At 57.4% G+C, this 18,603-nt stretch overlaps 1 protein-coding gene across 7 annotated transcripts; it reads left to right on the forward strand.

Annotated features, from left to right (window-relative positions):
* The first annotated feature begins 1,577 nt into the window (after positions 1-1,577).
* On the forward strand, positions 1,578-18,051 carry KIFC3 (kinesin family member C3). 7 transcript variants are annotated; one of them, XM_079316338.1, is made up of 22 exons: positions 1,578-2,282; positions 3,202-3,316; positions 4,953-5,098; positions 6,248-6,395; positions 8,513-8,709; positions 10,833-10,898; positions 11,302-11,448; positions 11,547-11,786; positions 11,988-12,161; positions 12,289-12,436; positions 12,524-12,654; positions 12,742-12,853; positions 12,978-13,159; positions 13,238-13,342; positions 13,540-13,670; positions 14,243-14,366; positions 14,802-14,931; positions 15,022-15,251; positions 15,873-16,007; positions 16,329-16,437; positions 16,686-16,714; positions 16,911-18,051. In XM_079316338.1, the coding sequence occupies exons 1-21, from the start codon at positions 1,608-1,610 to the stop codon at positions 16,688-16,690; spliced, it is 3,450 nt and encodes a 1,149-aa protein (XP_079172464.1). In that variant the 5' UTR covers positions 1,578-1,607; the 3' UTR covers positions 16,691-16,714; positions 16,911-18,051. The 7 variants fall into 7 exon arrangements, with proteins under 7 accessions (XP_079172464.1, XP_079172463.1, XP_079172465.1 ...); XM_079316340.1 differs by having other exon boundaries at positions 1,586-1,949; XM_079316337.1 differs by lacking the exon at positions 16,686-16,714.
* Positions 18,052-18,603: the final 552 nt, after the last annotated feature.

The raw sequence follows: 18,603 nt of genomic DNA on the forward strand, positions 1-18,603 counted from the left end.
GCTGGCACAGAACCCTTCCTGCATCTCGGATTTTGCTCCATGCTTATTCATTGAGTTATTCTTCTAAACTGGGGAATTCACACATGTGCCTGCTTAATGTAGACTTATTTGATGTAATTGATACAACTTATGTGCTTTGCATAATTGCAATACCATTAAAAACCTGAAGCATTCAAAAGCCAGGAAATTACTTACCAGTTAATGTAATTTACATAAACATTTATTTTATTCTTTACAGCTCATAAGTGAAGTCAGCGATGATATGGCTTTACAGCTGCTATCAGAAAGGGGAAAGTAACTTTCTGTGTGTCAATATTATCCCCAAACCAGCCCCAAGAGCTGCACAGATAATGGGGTACCCATGCAAATTAGGCACTACTTAAGGCCTCTGTGGGTAAACATGTGTACTATGGATGTGTGTCTATAGACACACACACCTATATCCATCCATCCATGCCAGGATCCATGCTGGGAATGCCAATAAACCTCTGATGAAGGCAAGGGGAGGCTGGGAGGTTTTCACTGGCTGCAGGGGAATGGCAAATGCTGGGCGGAGCTGGAAGCAGCTGCCAGGCCAGGCTGGCATTGACTTCTGAAGGGCAAGTTTCTGTGCCAGGAGCATGGGGACATGGAGGTGACCCTTCACAGCCCCTTTCTCTGAGTTGAGTGGCTAGAGCAGCTCGTCCCCCCCACATCAGTGACCTCCTATCACCCTCACCCATGTGGCTGGCTCGTGACAGGGAGTGGAGCATGGGGGTCTCTGAGACTGTCCAGGAAAACAGAGCAAGATGAAAGGACAAGCCTGAATCCTGCTCCAAACCTGTCCAGGAGTGAGCAAAAGGCTGGGACTGAGCACAGGGGACATGTGGTGTGAGGGGAGCACAGCAGGGCTGGCATCAAACCCTCCTTTCCCAAGGGACAGCCACTCCTGTGTCCCCAAACCCGTGTGGGACATGGGTCAGCCTGCCATCAGGTGTGCAGATGTGAGCCACCAGCACAGGGCAGCGCTGCCACCACTGTGGATGCCAGGTTGAGCTTTGTTGTGGGAAATATCTGGTACTGCCAGTTCATTACCATGAGCAAGTCATGAGTGACTTATGTCACCCAAACCATTAATGTGAGACCTGTGTGTGCAATACAGGGAGGCAAATACAAATCACACCCTAAAAATGTGTATATATTATATTTAAAGCAAGATTTTCTGTTGCCTTTCTGACACCAGGGCCTTTGTAGAGGTCTTGGCATGTCAGGCTGTTTCCTCCATGCCTCTGGGTTAGAAAAAGGTTCTTTTACATGTGATATCTGTGTCCCTGGGCTCAATGAGCCTGGGGTGCCAACTGGCACTGCTGCCAGTGCATGTTTGGGAGCGGTGGAGGTGTGGCAGTGTGAGGAGAGCATAGTTTGGGTAGGCAGGTCCTTGGTGTGTCCATCAGTGCCACTGTCCCCATGGTCCCCGGCGTCACCGTGATGAGTGATGCCAGGAGGGGAGCACAGGCGGGATGCAGTTACACTGGGACTCCTGAAGAGCACCGGGATCGAGGTGCGAATGGCAGAGACACACAGGGACAAGGGGGACACACCGGGACACACCGGGAGCCCCCAGGGCAATGCCAAGGGAGGGTCAGGGGAGCACGGTGGGGGCGAACCGTCCTGGGAAGGGCACGGGGAACACCGGGGCTCCCCTGTGCTTCCAGGGCTCTGGCCAGAGGGTGCCCCGGGACACACCGGGAGCTGCCCGCAGCCGGGCCAGGCCGCCCCTCCGGAGCTCCCCGCCGCTCCCGGTGCGGGCAGGGCAGCCCCGCCTCCGCCGCCCGCCGGGGGTTTCACGGGTTTCCGTGGCAACGAGTGCGGGGCGGAGCTCGGCGCTTCCGTTACCGAAGTGCCCGGGAAGGCGGGGACGGGCCGGGGCTGCTGCCGGGTGCTCCGCCGCTGCCGCCGCCCCGCGCCCGGTGAGTGGCCCCGCGGGGCGGCACCGGCACCGCCGGCGCGGGGGAGCCGGGCTGGACCGGGCCGGACCGCGGCTCCCTTTGTCTACGGGCTGGGAGCGCTGGCACGGAGCGCCCGGGGCGCGGCTGGAGCGCGGCTCCCCGTTAGCCCGCGGCGGGCGGGGCCACCGGGACCGGACCGGGACCGGGGCTGCGCCTCCTGCTCGCTGGCACCGGAACCGGGACCGCCTCGCTGCGGGTGCCGCCCGCCCGGAGCCGCCAGTCGGGAGAACAAGGGAACCCACGGTGGGCTGGGCGGCTCCGCGTCCTGTTCCCCGCCGAAGCGGCCCCGGTGAGGTGCGGGGAGCGCGGAGCGGGCGGTGCCAAGCGGAGCGGTGTGCGGTGTGCGGAACGGAGCGGAGCGGTGTGCGGGGAGCAGAACGGAGCGGAGCGGTGTGCAAGGAGTGGTGTGCGGAGCGGAGCGGTGTGCGGAGAGCAGAGCGGAGCGGTGTGCGGGGAGCGGAGCGGTGTGCGGAACAGAGCGGAGCGGTGTGCGGGGAGTGGTGTGCGGGGAGCAGAGCGGTGTACGGGGAGCGGGGAGCAGAGCGGAGCGGTGTGCGGGGAGCAGAGCGGTGTACGGGGAGCGGGGAGCAGAACGGAGCGGTGTGCAGGGAGTGGTGTGCGGGGAGCAGAGCGGTGTACGGGGAGCGGGGAGCAGAGCGGAGCGGTGTGCGGGGAGCGGAACGGAGCGGAGCGGTGTGCGGGGAGCGGAACGGAGCGGAGCGGTGTGCGGGGAGCAGAGCGGTGTACGGGGAGCGGGGAGCAGAACGGAGCGGTGTGCAGGGAGCAGAACGGAGCGGTGTGCAGGGAGTGGTGTGCGGGGAGCGGGGAGCAGAGCGGTGTGCGCGGTGCAGCGCAGCGCATTGTGTGCGCTGAGATGCGGTGGGTGCGGTGCCGCTCGGGTGCAGGGCTGCCCGTGGTCCCGGAGTTCCTAACTCCCTAAAGTCAGCCCCAGCCCGAGGTTAGGAGGGGCCTGGAGAGGCTTCAGGAATGAGTAAATTAATTACAGACACCGTTTATGTCACATCCGCCGGGAGCACGGAGGGAGCCCGGGGCTGTCGCCTTTTCGGGAGCAAAAAACGGGATTGATGCAACTTCCTGCTGGTTTCGGGAGTCGGAGCCGCTGTTACCGTCGTGTTTTGCTCCAGAACGTCCCACTGGGATTTACAGCTGGACACAGACCGGCTGAGATGTCCGTCCTTGCGCTTCTCCGCAGAGGTGCTGCTGTCCTCGGGACCCCCGTGCCATGATCACATCCCGCACCGCCTGGGATCTGGGATCCGGGCCCTCCGCCGGAGCCGCCTGGAAGACGAAGGACCTTGCCCCGGCCGGTGAGTACAGCGCGGTGGCTTGTCCTTGCCCCTTGGGGCTCAGCCTGCCGCGCTCACGCCCTGCTCACTGGGGAAGGAGAGGCTGGGAACAGGCCAGCCTGCATTTTTCACATTTCTTTCCGGATGAAGGTCAAGATTTGAGAAACGGGGACTCAGAAGCAGGCACAAAGCCCTGGGCAGCCTGCTGGTGAGAAGAGAGGGCTGCGTCCATCTCCCTCCTGACCCTTCCAAGAGGGAAACTTAGGGAGAAAGGTTAAAATTTAACATGCAAGATAGAAAACAGAGTGATCTGCATGGCTGGGCAAATGCGGGGCCTTTGCCCCTTCCCAGCCTTGGCTCCTTGGAAGGGCTCCTTATCCCTCCCTGGCGTATGGACCCCACGGGTGAGTTTAGTCAGAGTTTTCCTCTGTGGAGGCTGAGCTGCTTTGCAGGCAGGCGGGCAGCTGCTTGCCCCAACCTGCAGCCGTTTGTTGGGAAACAGCCCTTCCCACCTCCCTCACCAATGGTGCTGAATGGGTTTTGCAAAGGTAGAGGCTGAATCCCCCTATCTGGACTATTTTTTCTCTTGGCTTCAGCATTTGCCATCCGTCTGTGCTGGCAGCAGCTTCTCTGGGTAAGCTTCTTCTCTGGCACTTGGGCCAGTCCAGCCAAATGCTGGTTGGCACCAAACCCTCCAAAACCAAGGTTTTTCAGTGCTTTCTCTGCCCAGGAGCTGCTGCTGCCCGTGCTGGGATGGGGAACTCATCGCCTGTTATTCGGGCATTTGCCAGCGCTTTGGAAACGCTCAATTTTCATGGCGTGTGCAAAATGTTATGGATAATTAGAGACTGGGAAGAAGTCCAGAGTGATGGACTAACTTCATAAGGGCACATCTCCCTCCAGACCTTGGTTCCACCTCTGGCCCAACTTCCTCTGGATGGTTTTAGGGGGAAAGAGCTGCGTTATTGAGGTTTGATTTGTGAGTGATTGATTTTTTCTCTGCCAGCTGGAGAAGAGATTTGGCCGCCTGTGATGGTGGCAGCGCTTGTGGCAGACAGGTGCAGGGGCACAGGGTCCCCGAGCAGTGGGATGCAGCCCTCACCAGCTGCTTTTCCTGTAGCAGAGGAGGATGCAGCCGTGGGAGAAGGCTCCTTGAGTTGCTGTTTCCTTCTGTGTGGCTCAGCAGGACAGGGAAGTGCTGGCCTGGCTGCTTTTGGGTTTGGCTGCCTGACAAATGAAGGAAATATTTGGGGGCAGTGGAGGGAGGTGACACTGTCAGGGTCAGTCCGTCTGGTTTTGGTGATGCAAGCTGGCTTTGGCAGCTTTTCTGAGATAGCATCGCAGGAAGTGGAGCAGCTTGGCAAGGGGTAGAGCTGGGATATCCCTGGTGAGGGGACAGATCTGGTCCTGCAGAGGCCAGACAGAACCTACACTGAATTCTCATTACTAGTCATTGGCAACCAGTCTCCGCCCCCCGGAGGGCTAATTTTTCTAATTAACATAATTAACATTTTTAATAAAAGTCATGCACTGTCTGACACACCGGTGCGGTGGCGGCAGCAGGGAGGAGGAGGAGGTGGGTTTGCTGAGCTGGCCAAAGGCTGTGTCTGTGCTGAGCTCCCAGGTGGCTCCAGTGATGCTCTTTGCTCCATCTCAGGCCGTGGGCAGGACAGGCTCAGCACTGGGAGCGGAGCAGGTGCCTCTCCCCGGGCTCCTCTGCTGCCAGCACTGCTGCACCACAAAATCCTCAGCGTGAGCTGGCCGGACACTGCAAACCCCCGTGGGCTCTGCCGGGCTCTCCAGGTGAGGAACATTGAGCCAGCCATGGCATGTATGGGGAGAGCAGTTTTAGGGTGATGGGGAGGATGCCCTGCACCCATCTGGGCCATCCAGGTGGGAGCCAACTGGTTCCCTCCCTCACCACAACCAGTTTGGGTCTGGACCCCAGCAGCGTGTGCCTCGAGCAGAGCTGCTGCCTGGGTGGGGAGGGAAAAGCATCTCTGGGGAGTTGAAAGGTATCAAAATTAGGGAACAGTGCTCATAAAAGAATAGCATTTTCTGGGTCACTTATGGTCATGTTGGCAGGAGAACTCAAGGCAGAAGTGTGATAAGAAAATGCAGGGCCGTGAGGCACTGTTTGCCAGTGGGATGGAGGAGAAGGAGGTGGAAGTGTGTCATGGCCAAGGACAGTATCAGGACACCATGTACTGCTGTAGCTGCCACTGGTTCATTCCAGGCTCCAGGCAAATCATTCAAATTCCCCTTCTTTGAAAAGAAGGAAAACACCTTCTTATCACACTCCAGCCTCAATGAATTCCCTTGGGCAAAACCCTTCTGGAGTCTCAGATGTAGAGGCACCGCAGACACGCGGCTTCTCCAGGAGGATGCTGCTGCCTCCTTCCAAATTACTCCCAAATTACTGGCATGCACCAAGTATTTGCCCCTCTGCTGGAGTGAGGCTTCCCAGCATCACTGGCCTGTGGGATGATGCCACAGGCTTTGAGATAAGATTTAAGAAAGAAAGGCATTATTGAGCAGGGTGAGCTTGACTGATCATCCCCTTTCATAGCAGCCTTATGAAAGCTCCTTTCAGATTTCTTTTGATTTTTTTTTGAGCTGGGCTCCATCCCACAGGGCATGAGCCATGCCTGCAAGTCAGAGTCTCTTTCTTTTTAAGAGAGAAAAATAGGAGATATTCAGTATAACTGTGTGGCCAAGCTGAGAGAAGTTCTTTATGTGGAGAACTAAAAACATGATAAGTTCATTGTGGCAGCTTCCCAACACAGAGCTCCCTTGAAGGGAGCGTTTCCCCAAGCTTCACTGTTCTGTCTTCTGCACTTCCCGCCCCGTTGACTCCTGCTGGCCAGCCCCTGGAGTGCCAGCTGCTGGCAGCGTGTCCAGCGTGCTGTGGGCGGGCACAGTCTGAGCTCCCCGCTCTGTCTGTGCTCCCAGGCGCTGCGGGACACGAGGTGCAAGCGGCGGGAGGAGCCGCGGCCCCGCGCCCCGACCGCGGCCACGGAGGAGCCACCCGCAGCCCCCCGGGAGCCTGCGGCCACCACAGCGCTGCAGGCAGCCCCCAGCATGAACCTGGAGAAAGCAGGTGAGGGCGAGCAGGGATGCAGTGCTGGGTGCTCAGGAGGAGGGGTGGGATGGGATGGAATGGGGGATCTGCCAGTGGGTGCTCAGGAATCCTCTCCTCTTTTGGGGTGCACATCGATGTGTGGCTGCGCTCGCTGTGGGAACAGGTCACAGTAGAAATCCAACACCAGCCAGCTGCTGGCTGGTGACAAGGACTGATGAATTATTGAGCTGGATGAACAGAGCAGGTGAGCTCTGATGAACCCACTGCTGTTTCCTCCTTCTTAAGGAAAATGTAATGTGTGTGGAAACGCTTGCAGCGTGCCTGGCTGTGCCAGGGTGGGGAAATCCCGGGGTTTCCTGTCTTTCTCTGTCAGGATTGAATTGTGTGAGCTTGTCAGGACACATCTTGGGAGCTGCTCCTGGCCTGATCTCCAGCTGCATCCCAGAGCAGCTCCTGAGGTGGGGTAAGGATGCAGGAGAAAGGGGGTCTGATTGGCAGTGGTAATAGGGCAGAGCTGAGGAACGAGTATCTTTCCAAATGGCTTTCTCAATTTTGCAAATTTCTGCCTTTTGGAAAGCAGGAGAGTCACTGTCTGCCACACTCACACCATACATGACCCTCAACACATCTGCCCAGGGGGAGATGTAACACAGAGCTGGTTGGCATCTCCTCTCCCGTGGATGCTCTCACAGGAGGAGGATGCTGGAGTGTGGAGGAAGGCATGATCAGTGGAGGATTTTCCATGGCAATTTGACTTGCAGCTAAGTGTTGAGGCTCTCAGCCTGGCTCTGCCTTGGGTCCCAGCCCAGGATTAGTGTGAATGATGAGTGCAGACATGCGGTGTGTCCAGAGAAGCCTGGTGCTTCCTGTAATTTTGTGTTATCTCTGCACACTCCCCAGGGGGTGAAGGCTAGCATTCCTATCAACTTTGCAGATTCCAGAGTGGGGTTTTTGTCTTTTGTTTGGGTTTTTTGTGTGTTGATTTTAAAGAGAAGACCATGGTCCCCTGCCTGAGCTGGGCTGACCTTTCAGCATGGAAAGAAATAAAAGCCAGCACCTGACAGTGCTCTTTTGGGGTATCCAGCCCATAGCAGGAAGACAAAACCTGCTTCTGCAAGAGCTGCCAGATAAGTCCCATGGCATGCAGTCAGCAGCAGAGTTGTGGTTTGGTCCCAGCATTTCATTTTTTTGCATGTTACGCTGCCTCCTTTACTCCATTTAGGGGTAGAAAATCTGACTCAGAGACAAAAAAGTCTCTCTTCTTGCATTCAGGACGCTTCCCATGAAGCAGGCAGCATCTTCCCACAGGCAGTGCAGCAATTCTCAGCTCCTGCCTCAGAAACCTCAGGTTTCTGGTGGCAGCAACTGAAATCCATGGCAGGCAGGCAGGGAGGGAAGGGAAGGGCAGCCAGGATCCTGACCATCAGTCCTGCTGCCACAGTGCCTCATCCCCACATTGGGAATGAGTCACGCCAGCTCATTGCTTCTTGGGAACTACCAGGTCATTTGGTAGGCTCTGATGTACGGCCAGGTTGGCTTCTGTCAGCACTGGTGGCTCTATTAACATGCAGAAAGTGATGTTTAAAATAATACTAGGAAGGTTAGAAAGCCAAACACACAAAGATTAGGCAATATGGCCATTCAGGGTACCTGTATAATTTAAATTTTGCTTCCATTATGCTTGTGTGTAATGACGCAGACTTTAATGACATGATCACACACTGCTTTTCCACGGGCACCTGCTCATTCAGAAGAAAGGATGCCGGGGTGAATCAGCGTCCTGCTGGGGGTGGTTGTTACCTGAGCGAGGCAGCAGCATTTTGGTGTGTGATGGGGCTGGGGCACAGTGCACTGGTGTGGGCAGCTGCTCTGTGCTGTGGGATGCTCTGCTGGCATGGGCAGCTCCCTTTGGCTCCCACCCAGCTGGACCCCACTGTTGGCCAAACCTGCTCTGGTAAGCACCTCAGCACTCAGGATGCACCTCTGACACGTCACTGCTCTCTCTGGGACTTGTGCAAATCCCGTTTCCTGCGTTCCCATCTGCAGCTCAGCCCCTGGGGACTCCCCATGGCTGGCATTCTGCTCCCCAGTGAGGTGCTGTGTGCTGAGCAGCTCCCTCTTTGCTCTTGCTGCAGGAGGGAGGCTCTGCAGTGGGAAACGTGCCAGCCTGCCCGCAGCCCGGCCCTTCCCTGTCATCCAGGAGGTGATGGCCTCCATGGCACACCTGCAGAAGGAGAAGCTGCGGCTGCAGGAGGAGCTGCTGGAGCTGCAGGAGAAACTCGCTGCCCAGGAGAACAATGAGCTCTCCCTCTCCTTCCAGCTGCAAGGCCAGGTATGGTGGGGACAGGGACATAAGTGGGTTCATCAGGGTCTTCAGCCTCTGGCTAAAACACTGTAGCATGCAGTCAGTGATGGCTGCACTTGGAAGGAGTGTAGGATTTCCATCATTGAGCATCTTCTTCGCTGCGTGTTCCTGAGTTCTGGCTTTGGCTGTGCCTCCCTTGGGATGCTTGCAGTCCCCAGTGACACTGCAGTAGTGCTGACAAGGGAGTGTGGCTCTGTGGACATTAACATGGCCAGGAGGGCTTTGAGCATCAGGATGCAGCTCTGCACCAGTCATCCATCCATCCATCCATCCATCCATCCATCCATCCATCCATCCATCCATCCATCCATCCATCCATCCATCCACTCAGCACAGGACAGCTGCCACAGGGTCAGCTTGTTAGACTGACTTTTTCCCACAACTTAGCAGCTTAATTTAGTGACTTTCAGCAGAAGGCACAGAATTGTCAGAAGGGACAGGTTTTGGCCACTGTGCCTGCCTCCCCCAAACCATCTCCTGCACTGATGCAGGCACATCCTCAGCACGAGTACTTGGGTCGTCTCAGGGACATGGAAATTTTGGCTGCTCGTAAATAGATTTGCATGTGGCTGTTGTGGAAGCTGTTACAGTCAGGTTCTGCTTGTTCCACGGGTGTCAAAAAGGAGGAGGTAATTGTCCTGCATTTGGTTGGCATGCTCTGCATGACACAAGCGTGAGCACAGCGGGCTCTGGCCCTGTGCTGGCCAGTTCGGCAGCGAGCGCAGCCGGCGCCGGCTGGAGCGAAGAGCTGGCCCAAACTCCCAGAGATTTGGGATGGCCGGGCCACGGCTCGAGCCAGATCCAGCTGCCAAGGAGTCCCTGTCACGTCCAGAGAGCAGGATGCAGCTGGAGATGCCTGAGCAGGTAGGGAATGGAGGAGCATTGACATTTTTGGGAATGGTGGGCAGGCTCCGGCGTGTGCGCCGACTGATTGGGCTGGCGGCTTTCCCAGAACAAGCCGCAACTTTTTTCTTCTCAGTACCTCCCCTCCCTTAAAAATACTTACAAAAATAGCTGAATAATCTCCCTCAGTGGATGTGGAAATGGGCTTTTCCCACTCAAACGCTCGGCGCTCGCTCGGCCCCCAGCTGAGCCAGGGAGACTTGCTGTGGAAGGAGGGGGATCTGATCCTGGCTGGGAGCTGTGCTGCAGCTCCCAGCCCTGCCAAGCACAGGGCACACAGAGGGGCTGCCCACACTGCTGCCATCTCTGCAAGGGTGCGGCCGAATAATTTACCACATTAATTACAGCCCCATGTCAGCACATCTGCATTGGTTATTAATCAGCAGTTCCTAAATTATGGTCCATGGAGGGCCAGGTGCTTGCTGGTTATTGGGATGGGGCAATATCCAGGCGTGTCTCAGAGAGGCTGGATGGAGTGGGGAAACTGGGAGCTGGGCTGAGATCTGGGGGATGGTGGTCGAGCAAGGGATAGAGCAGGTGGAAAAACACCACTACAACACAGCCCATGAAACTGCTGGCTTCACTCACTGCTGCTGTTTATTGCAATAACTGCAGATTTTGGGTCTCTGTACAAAAAAGGTTGAGGCTTTTTGAAATCCACCTGGTTTTGCAGGGAGAGCAGCCTGGTCTCATGAGATGGGCAGATGATCACATGGGGATTGATGGAGAGCATCATCCCATGGGACTCAGACATGTGGTCTTCTTGAAAAGCTTTTGTTTTCTCTTTGTACCAAGATAACTTTCCTAGAAAGAAAAAAAGAGAAGGTAGAGCAAAACTGGTTATGAGGGCAGCATAAGGCACTTCTGGCTCTTCAAACACAGTTATGTGTTTGGTAGGTAGGTTTGTTTTTTCCCTTCTCCAAAGATGATACCTTTTTATTTTTTTAATATTGGTTTCTGCTAGTGCTCAACATGGGACAAATTATACCCATGGTTGAACAAGGTCAAAGCAAAGCTTTCATTAATGCTCATTTTAATCAGCTCGTGTGAATCAGGCGCTCAGAGCCAGGTGGAAAATTAAAGCATAACAAAAGTGTGAGGCAGCCTGGACGTTGTGGCTGGGGCGGCACCGCGGGGTCTCCAGAAGCTGCTGGGGTGCTCCTGGTTAACCCAGTCTGTGCTGGCAGGTGGAAACTCTGAAGGCAAAGCTCCTGGAGCAGGCACAGGAGATCAGCCGGCTGCGCTCGGAGCTGGTGAGCTGGGATGGGACTGGGCCACCCTGAGGGACGCTGGAGCTCTGGGTCACTGAGGAGGGAGAGGGAACACGGGGCGGGTGGAGATGGACTAAACCTCCCCAGGGTCACGGTTTGGACCATGCAGGCCGAACTGAGGAACAAAAGTGTGGGATTTTCTGTCCAATGCTATGTCACACTGGTGACCCTGGGGCTGTCACCAGGGTGGGGAGTCTCTCTGTGGTCTGGAGCTCCCTGGGGGGAGGAGGCTGAGTAATTCCCAATGGGGCAGGCAGGGACTCCCTGGGAATGGCACACTGAGGGCTGCTCCCTACAGCGGGCTGGGGATCTGTGAGGGCAGCAGGCTGGGGCTCCCTGGGGCACGTGGAGATTCCATGGCCTCTCCCACCCGCTCCCGGAGCAGGGCGGCACGGATGCAGAGAAGCACCGGGACCTGCTGGCGGCTGAGAACGAGCGCCTGCGGCAGGAGATGAAAGCGTGCGAGGGGGAGCTGCGGGAGCTGCAGCGGCAGCAGCAGCAGGCACCGTGCAGGGACTGCCCCCACCTGCAGGTGAGTCCCAGGTGGTGACAGTGGGGGTGGCACTGGGGGATAGCAGGGTGACTGGCACCTATGGGTGACATGGCCTTGGCTGTCCTGTGCTTTGCCAGGAGAATGCTAGGCTGCAGGAGCAGCTGTCCCAGCTGCAGCGGGAGGCAGAGGAGACGCGGGCCAAGCTGGTGGAGCTGGACCTGGAGGTGCAGCAGAAGACAAACCGCTTGGCTGAGGTGGAGCTGCGGCTCAAGGACTCCCTGGCTGAGAGAGCCGAGGAGGAGGAGCGGCTCAGCCGGCGGCTGCGGGACAGCCAGGAGACCATCGCCAGCCTCAAGTCCCAGCCCCAGCAGATAAAGGTGAGCTCTTCATTTTTCCAGATTGGGCTGGATGCCTTATAGTGCCCAGTCAGTGCTCTGCAAGTGTCTCTCTGCCATGAGCACATCAGCACAGCACCAGGATTTCCTGAATTACCTCCCCTGGGCCAGCAACAGCTCCATCCCAGGCCCTTCAGGTGCTGCTTCCCCAGTACACTGATCTGTGGGTGCTTTCCCCTGCAGTACATCATCAAGACGGTGGAGGTGGAGTCAGCCAAGGCAAAACAAGCCCTGTGCGAGACCCAGTCCCGAAACCAGTACCTGCTGGAGCAGGTGGGGATGCAGAAGCAGGTGCTGAAGGAAATGGAGCAGCAGCTACAGAGCTCCCAGAAGACAGAGGCTCAGCTCCGAGCTCAGGTCTGAGTGTGATAGGTTAAATCAGAGCCCCTTCCTCACACTTGCCGGCCTGGTGCTTGCCAGGTGACACGGTGTGGCAGCAGGTCTGCACTCACTCAGTGTCATCCCCCACTCGCTCCTCTCCCAGATCATGATGTATGAGGCTGAGCTGGAGCGAGCCCATGGGCAGATGCTGGAGGAGATGCAGGCGATGGAGGAGGAGAAGAACCGTGCCATTGAAGAGGCATTTTCCCGCGCCCAGGTGGAGATGAAGGCGGTGCATGAGAACCTGGCAGGTGAGGGGGTGCAGGGGGCTCACAGGGTGCTGCCTGACTGGTGTTGGGGTGTCCTCACCTGCCCCTCACCCTGCCTGGTGCCTGCAGGTGTCCGGACCAACCTGCTGACTCTGCAGCCAGCGCTGCGCACCCTCACCCACGACTACAACAGCCTGAAGCGTCAGGTCCGCGACTTCCCCCTGCTGCTCCAGGAGACCCTGCGCAGCGCCAGGGCCGAGGTGAGCCCCCAGGACCACCACCCTGCACCCCTCCATGAGGGCTGGAGGTGCTGGGGGGTCGCTGAGCCCCTGGTCTCTTGTCCCCAGATCAGCCAGGCCATCGAGGAGGTGCACAGCACCAACCGGGAGCTGCTGCGCAAGTACCGGCGGGAGCTGCAGCTCCGCAAGAAGTGTCACAACGAGCTGGTGCGGCTCAAAGGTGTGCGGGCGTGGTGGCCCTGAGGTGGGACAGGAGGGACACGGCAGCGTCACCATAAGGTGGCTGGGTTGGCTGCAGGATACTTCAGTGTTTGATGGCTGACTCCCTGCTTCTCTCCCCCAAGGAAACATCCGTGTTTTTGGGCGAGTCCGCCCCATCACAAAAGAGGATGGGGAGGGCCCCGAGGCAGCCAATGCTGTGACCTTTGATGCTGATGATGATGCTGTCCTGCACCTCCTGCACAAAGGGAAGCAGGTCTCCTTTGAGCTGGATAAGGTCTTCCCCCCACAAGCATCCCAGGAGGAGGTGGGTGCTACCATCCACACTGTTGGTGTGAGGTGGGGAGGCAACCACCTTCTCCTCACTCTCCTCTGTCTCCCCCAGGTGTTTCAAGAGGTTCAAGCCTTGGTCACCTCCTGCATTGATGGCTACAATGTCTGCATCTTCGCCTATGGACAGACAGGGGCAGGAAAAACCTACACAATGGAGGTGAGTTTGCTTGGCTTCATTTCCATTTTCTTCCTCGGTTCCCCACCCTGCAGCACCCAGTCTCATCACCCAGGCTGGTGGGCAGCTCAGACCTGGTTTGCACCAGTGATGATCACTGCTGCTCCACAACATCCCCCTGGGCTTTGCTTCTGCTCAGAAAAAATACAGAATAAAATTCCAAATTTCCCATCCTTCAGGGCACGGCAGCAAACCCAGGGATCAACCAGCGGGCCCTGCAGCTCCTGTTCTCTGAGGTGCGGGGCAAAGCGGCCGACTGGGACTACACCATCACTGTCAGCGCTGCAGAGATCTACAACGAGGCACTCAGGTACGGGCAGGGGGAAGAAGCTTTTTTGGACATCACCCCATGCTGCTCTCCCCCACATCCCTCAACCCCTGCCTAGGCCTCACAGCTTGTCCCAGGGCCCTTGCATTTGGTCCTGCAAGGATTTATTTTTAATTTATTTGGTGCGCATTGCCCTTCCCATGGGCTCCATCGCTTACACAGGCTCCCAGCTGTGCCATCACTCCCACTCTCTGGCCCTCATGCAGTAGTGGGGGCATCCCCTTCTCCCCCTTCCTCTGCCCACGGACACTATATTTAGGAATTTGTAACTGGGAGCTGAAAGCATGAGAGATATTTCCCTTCCTAGTCCAGCCACAGGAGGGGAGAAGCCTGGGAGCACATCCATGAGAATAACCAGGAACAGGGATAGGAGTGGTCTGAGTTGGGTGAGAGGAGGCACATGAGAGCCAAGAGAGTTATGTCTATAAATAGGCTGTGCTGCTTTTCCTGGGAAGAGATGGCTGCTCTGGCAGCATTGGCACACAGCCCTGAATTGTGGAACAGATGCCAGCAGCCCCTGGGATGGGAATGCTAACGGGTGCCCCTTTGCCCAGGGACTTGCTGGGGAAGGAGCCGCAGGAGAAGCTGGAGATCAAGCTGTGCCCTGACGGCAGCGGGCAGCTCTACGTGCCCGGGCTCACCGAGTTCAGGGTGCAGAGCGTGGAGGACATCAACAAGGTGTGGGGAGATGGGGGGCAGGCACAGCAGGGGTGCAGTGAACTGGGGAGGGGACTTTGGTGCATGACTCCTGGATTTGGGAGCATTTCTGAGCCTATGGGGAGCAACAGAGACCAAAATAGGTCCCTGGGTGTGATACGACAGTCACTGTCCCATGGGATGAGCCACATGGGGTTAAAAATAAAAGCGTGGGGCCCAGGGAGTTCCTGAGGGATTAGTGGGATGCGGCTGTCACCGCAGTGCCCTGTCTGTCACCCCCTGCCTTTGGTGCATCACCCAGGCTGAGACCTGACCGAGGTCATTACCCTGATGGCCAGGCACCCCGTGGGGGGCTGATGGTCAGGTTACATCCATGGCCATCCCTGCATCACAGGGGATTTGTGGTGGGACTGGGGCAGGTTGGCCTCCCTCCCTCAACTCCCCGGGCTCCCCCAGGTCTTTGAGTTTGGCCACATCAAGCGGGTGACAGAGTGCACCAACCTGAACGAGCACAGCTCTCGCTCCCACGCCCTCCTCATCGTCACCGTCCGCGGCCTCGACCGCAGCACGGGGCTCCGCACCACAGGTGGGTGTCAGAGCAAACCCTCACCTGGGCTGTGCATCCCAGGGCTGTGCAGGGCGCTGATGCCACAGTGGGTTGTGCTGTGTGTCTCAGGGAAGCTGAACCTGGTGGACCTGGCGGGCTCGGAGCGCGTCGGGCGCTCGGGCGCCGAGGGCAGCCGGCTCCGCGAGGCGCAGCACATCAACAAGTCCCTGTCGGCCCTGGGCGACGTCATCTACGCCCTGCGCTCCCGGCAGGGCCACGTGCCCTTCCGCAACTCCAAGCTGACCTACCTGCTGCAGGACTCGCTCAGCGGCGACAGCAAGACCCTGATGATGGTGCAGGTAGGGCTGGGCACCCCGTGCCTGTATCCCCACAGCCAGTCAGTGCTTTCTGAGTCCCTCCTCGCCCCAGTGCTGATGGGGTGGAATCAAGGAACGGGGCTCACCCATGGGACATCTTCCAGTCATGGTGCCAGCGGCAGCTCTCTCCCTGTTGCTGCACCCTAGATGAGGCCAAGGAATGGGGAATTAACTCAGAGATCCATGATCCTCCCTGCCTGCACATGGATGCTATTCCTATGGGGACAATCTTTTTGTATATTGTCATCTCCCCATCCCCTCTTTTTCTGGGAGGATTTTAAGCTCTGGCAGCTTCTCCACCCTTGCCCTGTGACCCCCCCCACTCCCAGCTGCTGGCACCCACACTGAGCCCCAGGGGGGCTGCCTGAGCCCCTGCACCTGCCACAGCTACTCCCAGCTGCTCCTTGCACTGGGGTGGTTGGTGACAGGGAATCCATCTGGCTCAGACACTGGCCCATGCTTGGATGGACGGGGCTAGCCTGGGAGGGGCAAGTTAATAATAGTATCTCACTAGCCAGCAGCAGCAGGTTTCCTAGGGGGGAGCCCCTGGGGTGCACAGGCAGCTGCCAGGGTGACTTTGTGCCTGCTCCTCCCTGAGCACAGGTGTCCCCTGCTGAGAAGAACACCAGTGAGACGCTGTGCTCCCTGAAGTTTGCTGAGAGGGTTCGCTCTGTGGAGCTGGGTCCTGTCTCCCGCAAGGCTGAGCTGGGCTCCTGGACCAGCCAGGAGCACCTGGAGGTACTCAAGACACCGCTGGTGCCCTTCCTCCTCACCCTCACCCCAGGGATCCCTGTTTTGCCCCCACATGTGGTCCCCAGAGCTGTTGGATGTTCCCCTAGAGCACCTCCATTTTGGGGTGGGATGCAGGTTGTCCCCGAGGTGCAGTGTCCAGCCAATGCTGCCACCTTGGCTGTTCCAAGCCCTGTTTTTCAGCAGCCCCATGGTGCCCCCTGAGAACATCTGGACACCAATACCCAGGCACACACTGTCTGCCTGTGAGCCCATCCCCGTTCCTTTCCCTCTGGGGCTGACCCTGGGCTGTGTCCCCTCTCCTCCCAGGGTGACTCATCGGGTTCCACAGCACCTCCTGGCCGGGCCCACACATCCCCCAGCCCGGGGCAGCTCTCCAGTCGCTCTGCCTCCATCCGCAGGAAGCTCCACACCTCAGGTGGGTGCTGGGACAGCTTGAGAGCCCAGACAGGGTCCCTCCTTCCCAGGAGGCTCCAGCCACCAGCCCATGGCAAAGGCTGCAATGGGGAGTAAGCAGCTCTGTAGTCAGCTCATTAGCTAATAGCTAATTAGCCATGGTTAGCACTTCCCCAAGAGTGCCCTGATTTGAAGGCACTGCTGATGGCTCAGGGGGGACAAGGGGAGGGCAGTGCCACCAGGCTGAACCTCTTTCCCCTTTGATTTCAGCCTGACTTAGGGGCAGCCGTGGCTGCCAGGTGAGTGCCTGCGGCCGGTGCTGGTGGAGGGCTCTGCTTCACCCTGCTTCCCCAGGCAGGGCAGGGCTGCTGGACTGTGCAGGGATGCTCCTGGGAATGCTTGTGGTACCAGCTCCTGCTGCAGTGCCACCAGACAGGGCTGGGGCACTGGTGGCTGTGCCCCTGCCTGCTGTAACCTATGCATGTCTCCCCTCAGGGAAGCTGAGGCCAGTCCCCCTGTGATGAGTGCCAGCCACGGCATCAAACCCACCACAGGACCCAGCCCCTCACTGTGACACAGAGATGGCTGCTGGAAGACATGAAGGCTTTTGTGCCAGTCTCTTGGTCACCAGACCCAGGACCAGAGGGTGATGGCATCTCTCACCATGAGCAGCATGGGGTTAAGGGTCTCCCAGCAGCCAGCCCCTGCCTCTCAGGGTGGGAGACAGTGGTGCTGGGCAGAGATCTGCCCCCTCGGATGCTCAGCTCTGTGAGTTTATTTTTGCTGGACAGATGTTTTTACCCAGAGCAGGGAGCTGCTGGAAGCTGCTCCCTCCAGCTTTGCTTTTACAGTAAGATCTGGCTGGAAGGGGTGCACAGAGCCAGACCAGCCCCTGGCCCTGCCTCTGCTACTGCCACAGGGCCAGCCTGGCCACAGCTCCTGCAAGACTGTGTTTGGGCAGCTGCCCCATGTCTTTCAGTGCAGCACTTCCTCCACGTTAAGCCACAAAAAATCCCAGCAGCTCTGTCTGTCGCTGTCAGTTTCTCAAGCCCTGTTGTTGCATGAAGGCCCCGGTGCTGTGCATGAGCCGAGCTGCTGTTCCTCATGGTGCTGGTGCTGCCAGGGCCCCACACTGCCTGCAGTACATGGCACCAGGGGGGATGGAGCAGTCTCAAATGAAGCTGTTGTAAAGTTATTTACCAGTTGTCTTGTCAAGAGAGATCACAGTGTGGTCGAGATGAAAGTGTTTGAAATATTTATACCTGTTTACATGGTCTTGGAATGGAAAACTAGTGGAAAACAAACAAAAAGACCCCAAACCTCCAGCCCAAAAGCCTCTTGGCTTTATGTATGGGGATGGTGGTTGGCAGGGTCAGGGGAGGGGATGGCACTGCCCTTGGACTTCTCAACACCCACCTGTGGGTACATCTCCTCCTGCTGCATCCCTGCTGGATGCACTGATGGCTCTTTCCACCACAGCCCTCTCCTCTTGCGCTTCCACGGCGTGTTCTATTTAAAAACAAAAAAGGGAAAAATTAATATAGCCTTTTGTAAGATTAGATGTTTCTATGTATTTTAATAATTAAAAATATCCTGTTTTGTAACAAAACTTATTTTAAATAAACTCTTAAAGCCAGTCCTCCTGTACGGCACTGTTCTTGAACCCTGCTTGTAGGCGGGTGGGTGCTTCCTCCCTCCTCCCAGCAGCTCCCATGGAAAAGCCCCCCATATCCTTCCTCTTGCAGGGGCCAGTCTGGCAGCACAGTCCCCACCCCATTTTGCAACTATAAGGCTCCTGCAATTAGCAGACCAGTGGTTCAATCCGAAGTGAGGCCCAATGTGCCCATGTCCTGCCCCACCTCACATCCCAACAATAGGCTGGTGGCTGGCAGAGCCTTTTCACACCTCTTGGGGGTCTAGGCATGGGATTATCACCAGATAAAGAAGGAAGCAGCTGCAGAGCTGTGAGTGTCCTGGTGCTCCAAGCAGGCAGCACTCACTGCCAGTCCTGCAGTGCTTCAGTGCCAGGGCCTCTTGCTGTACAAGCCACCTTTGGAGCCACCTCCTCCAGAGCCATGGAGCAGGGCAGGCATTTCCCTTCGTTTCCAAAACCTGACTGTTTGGATGCAGCATCAGCAACGTGGGGACGGGCTTTAGCTTCCCTGATGGCCCCACTCCCCCTCCCCAG

The sequence above is a fragment of the Erithacus rubecula genome (genome assembly GCF_903797595.1).
Source record: "Erithacus rubecula genome assembly, chromosome: 12".
Lineage (NCBI taxonomy): Eukaryota > Metazoa > Chordata > Aves > Passeriformes > Muscicapidae > Erithacus > Erithacus rubecula.

What these genes read in the sequence shown, in the direction of transcription:
- KIFC3 (XM_079316337.1), top strand. Translation starts at nt 1,608, where the DNA reads ATGCCAAGGGAGGGTCAGGGGAGCACGGTGGGGGCGAACCGTCCTGGG. An exon ending in GGTGCATGAGAACCTGGCAG is followed by an intron (nt 12,437 to 12,523) that starts GTGAGGGGGTGC and finishes TGGTGCCTGCAG; the next exon opens with GTGTCCGGACCAACCTGCTG. An exon ending in CCAGCCAGGAGCACCTGGAG is followed by an intron (nt 16,008 to 16,328) that starts GTACTCAAGACA and finishes CTCTCCTCCCAG; the next exon opens with GGTGACTCATCGGGTTCCAC.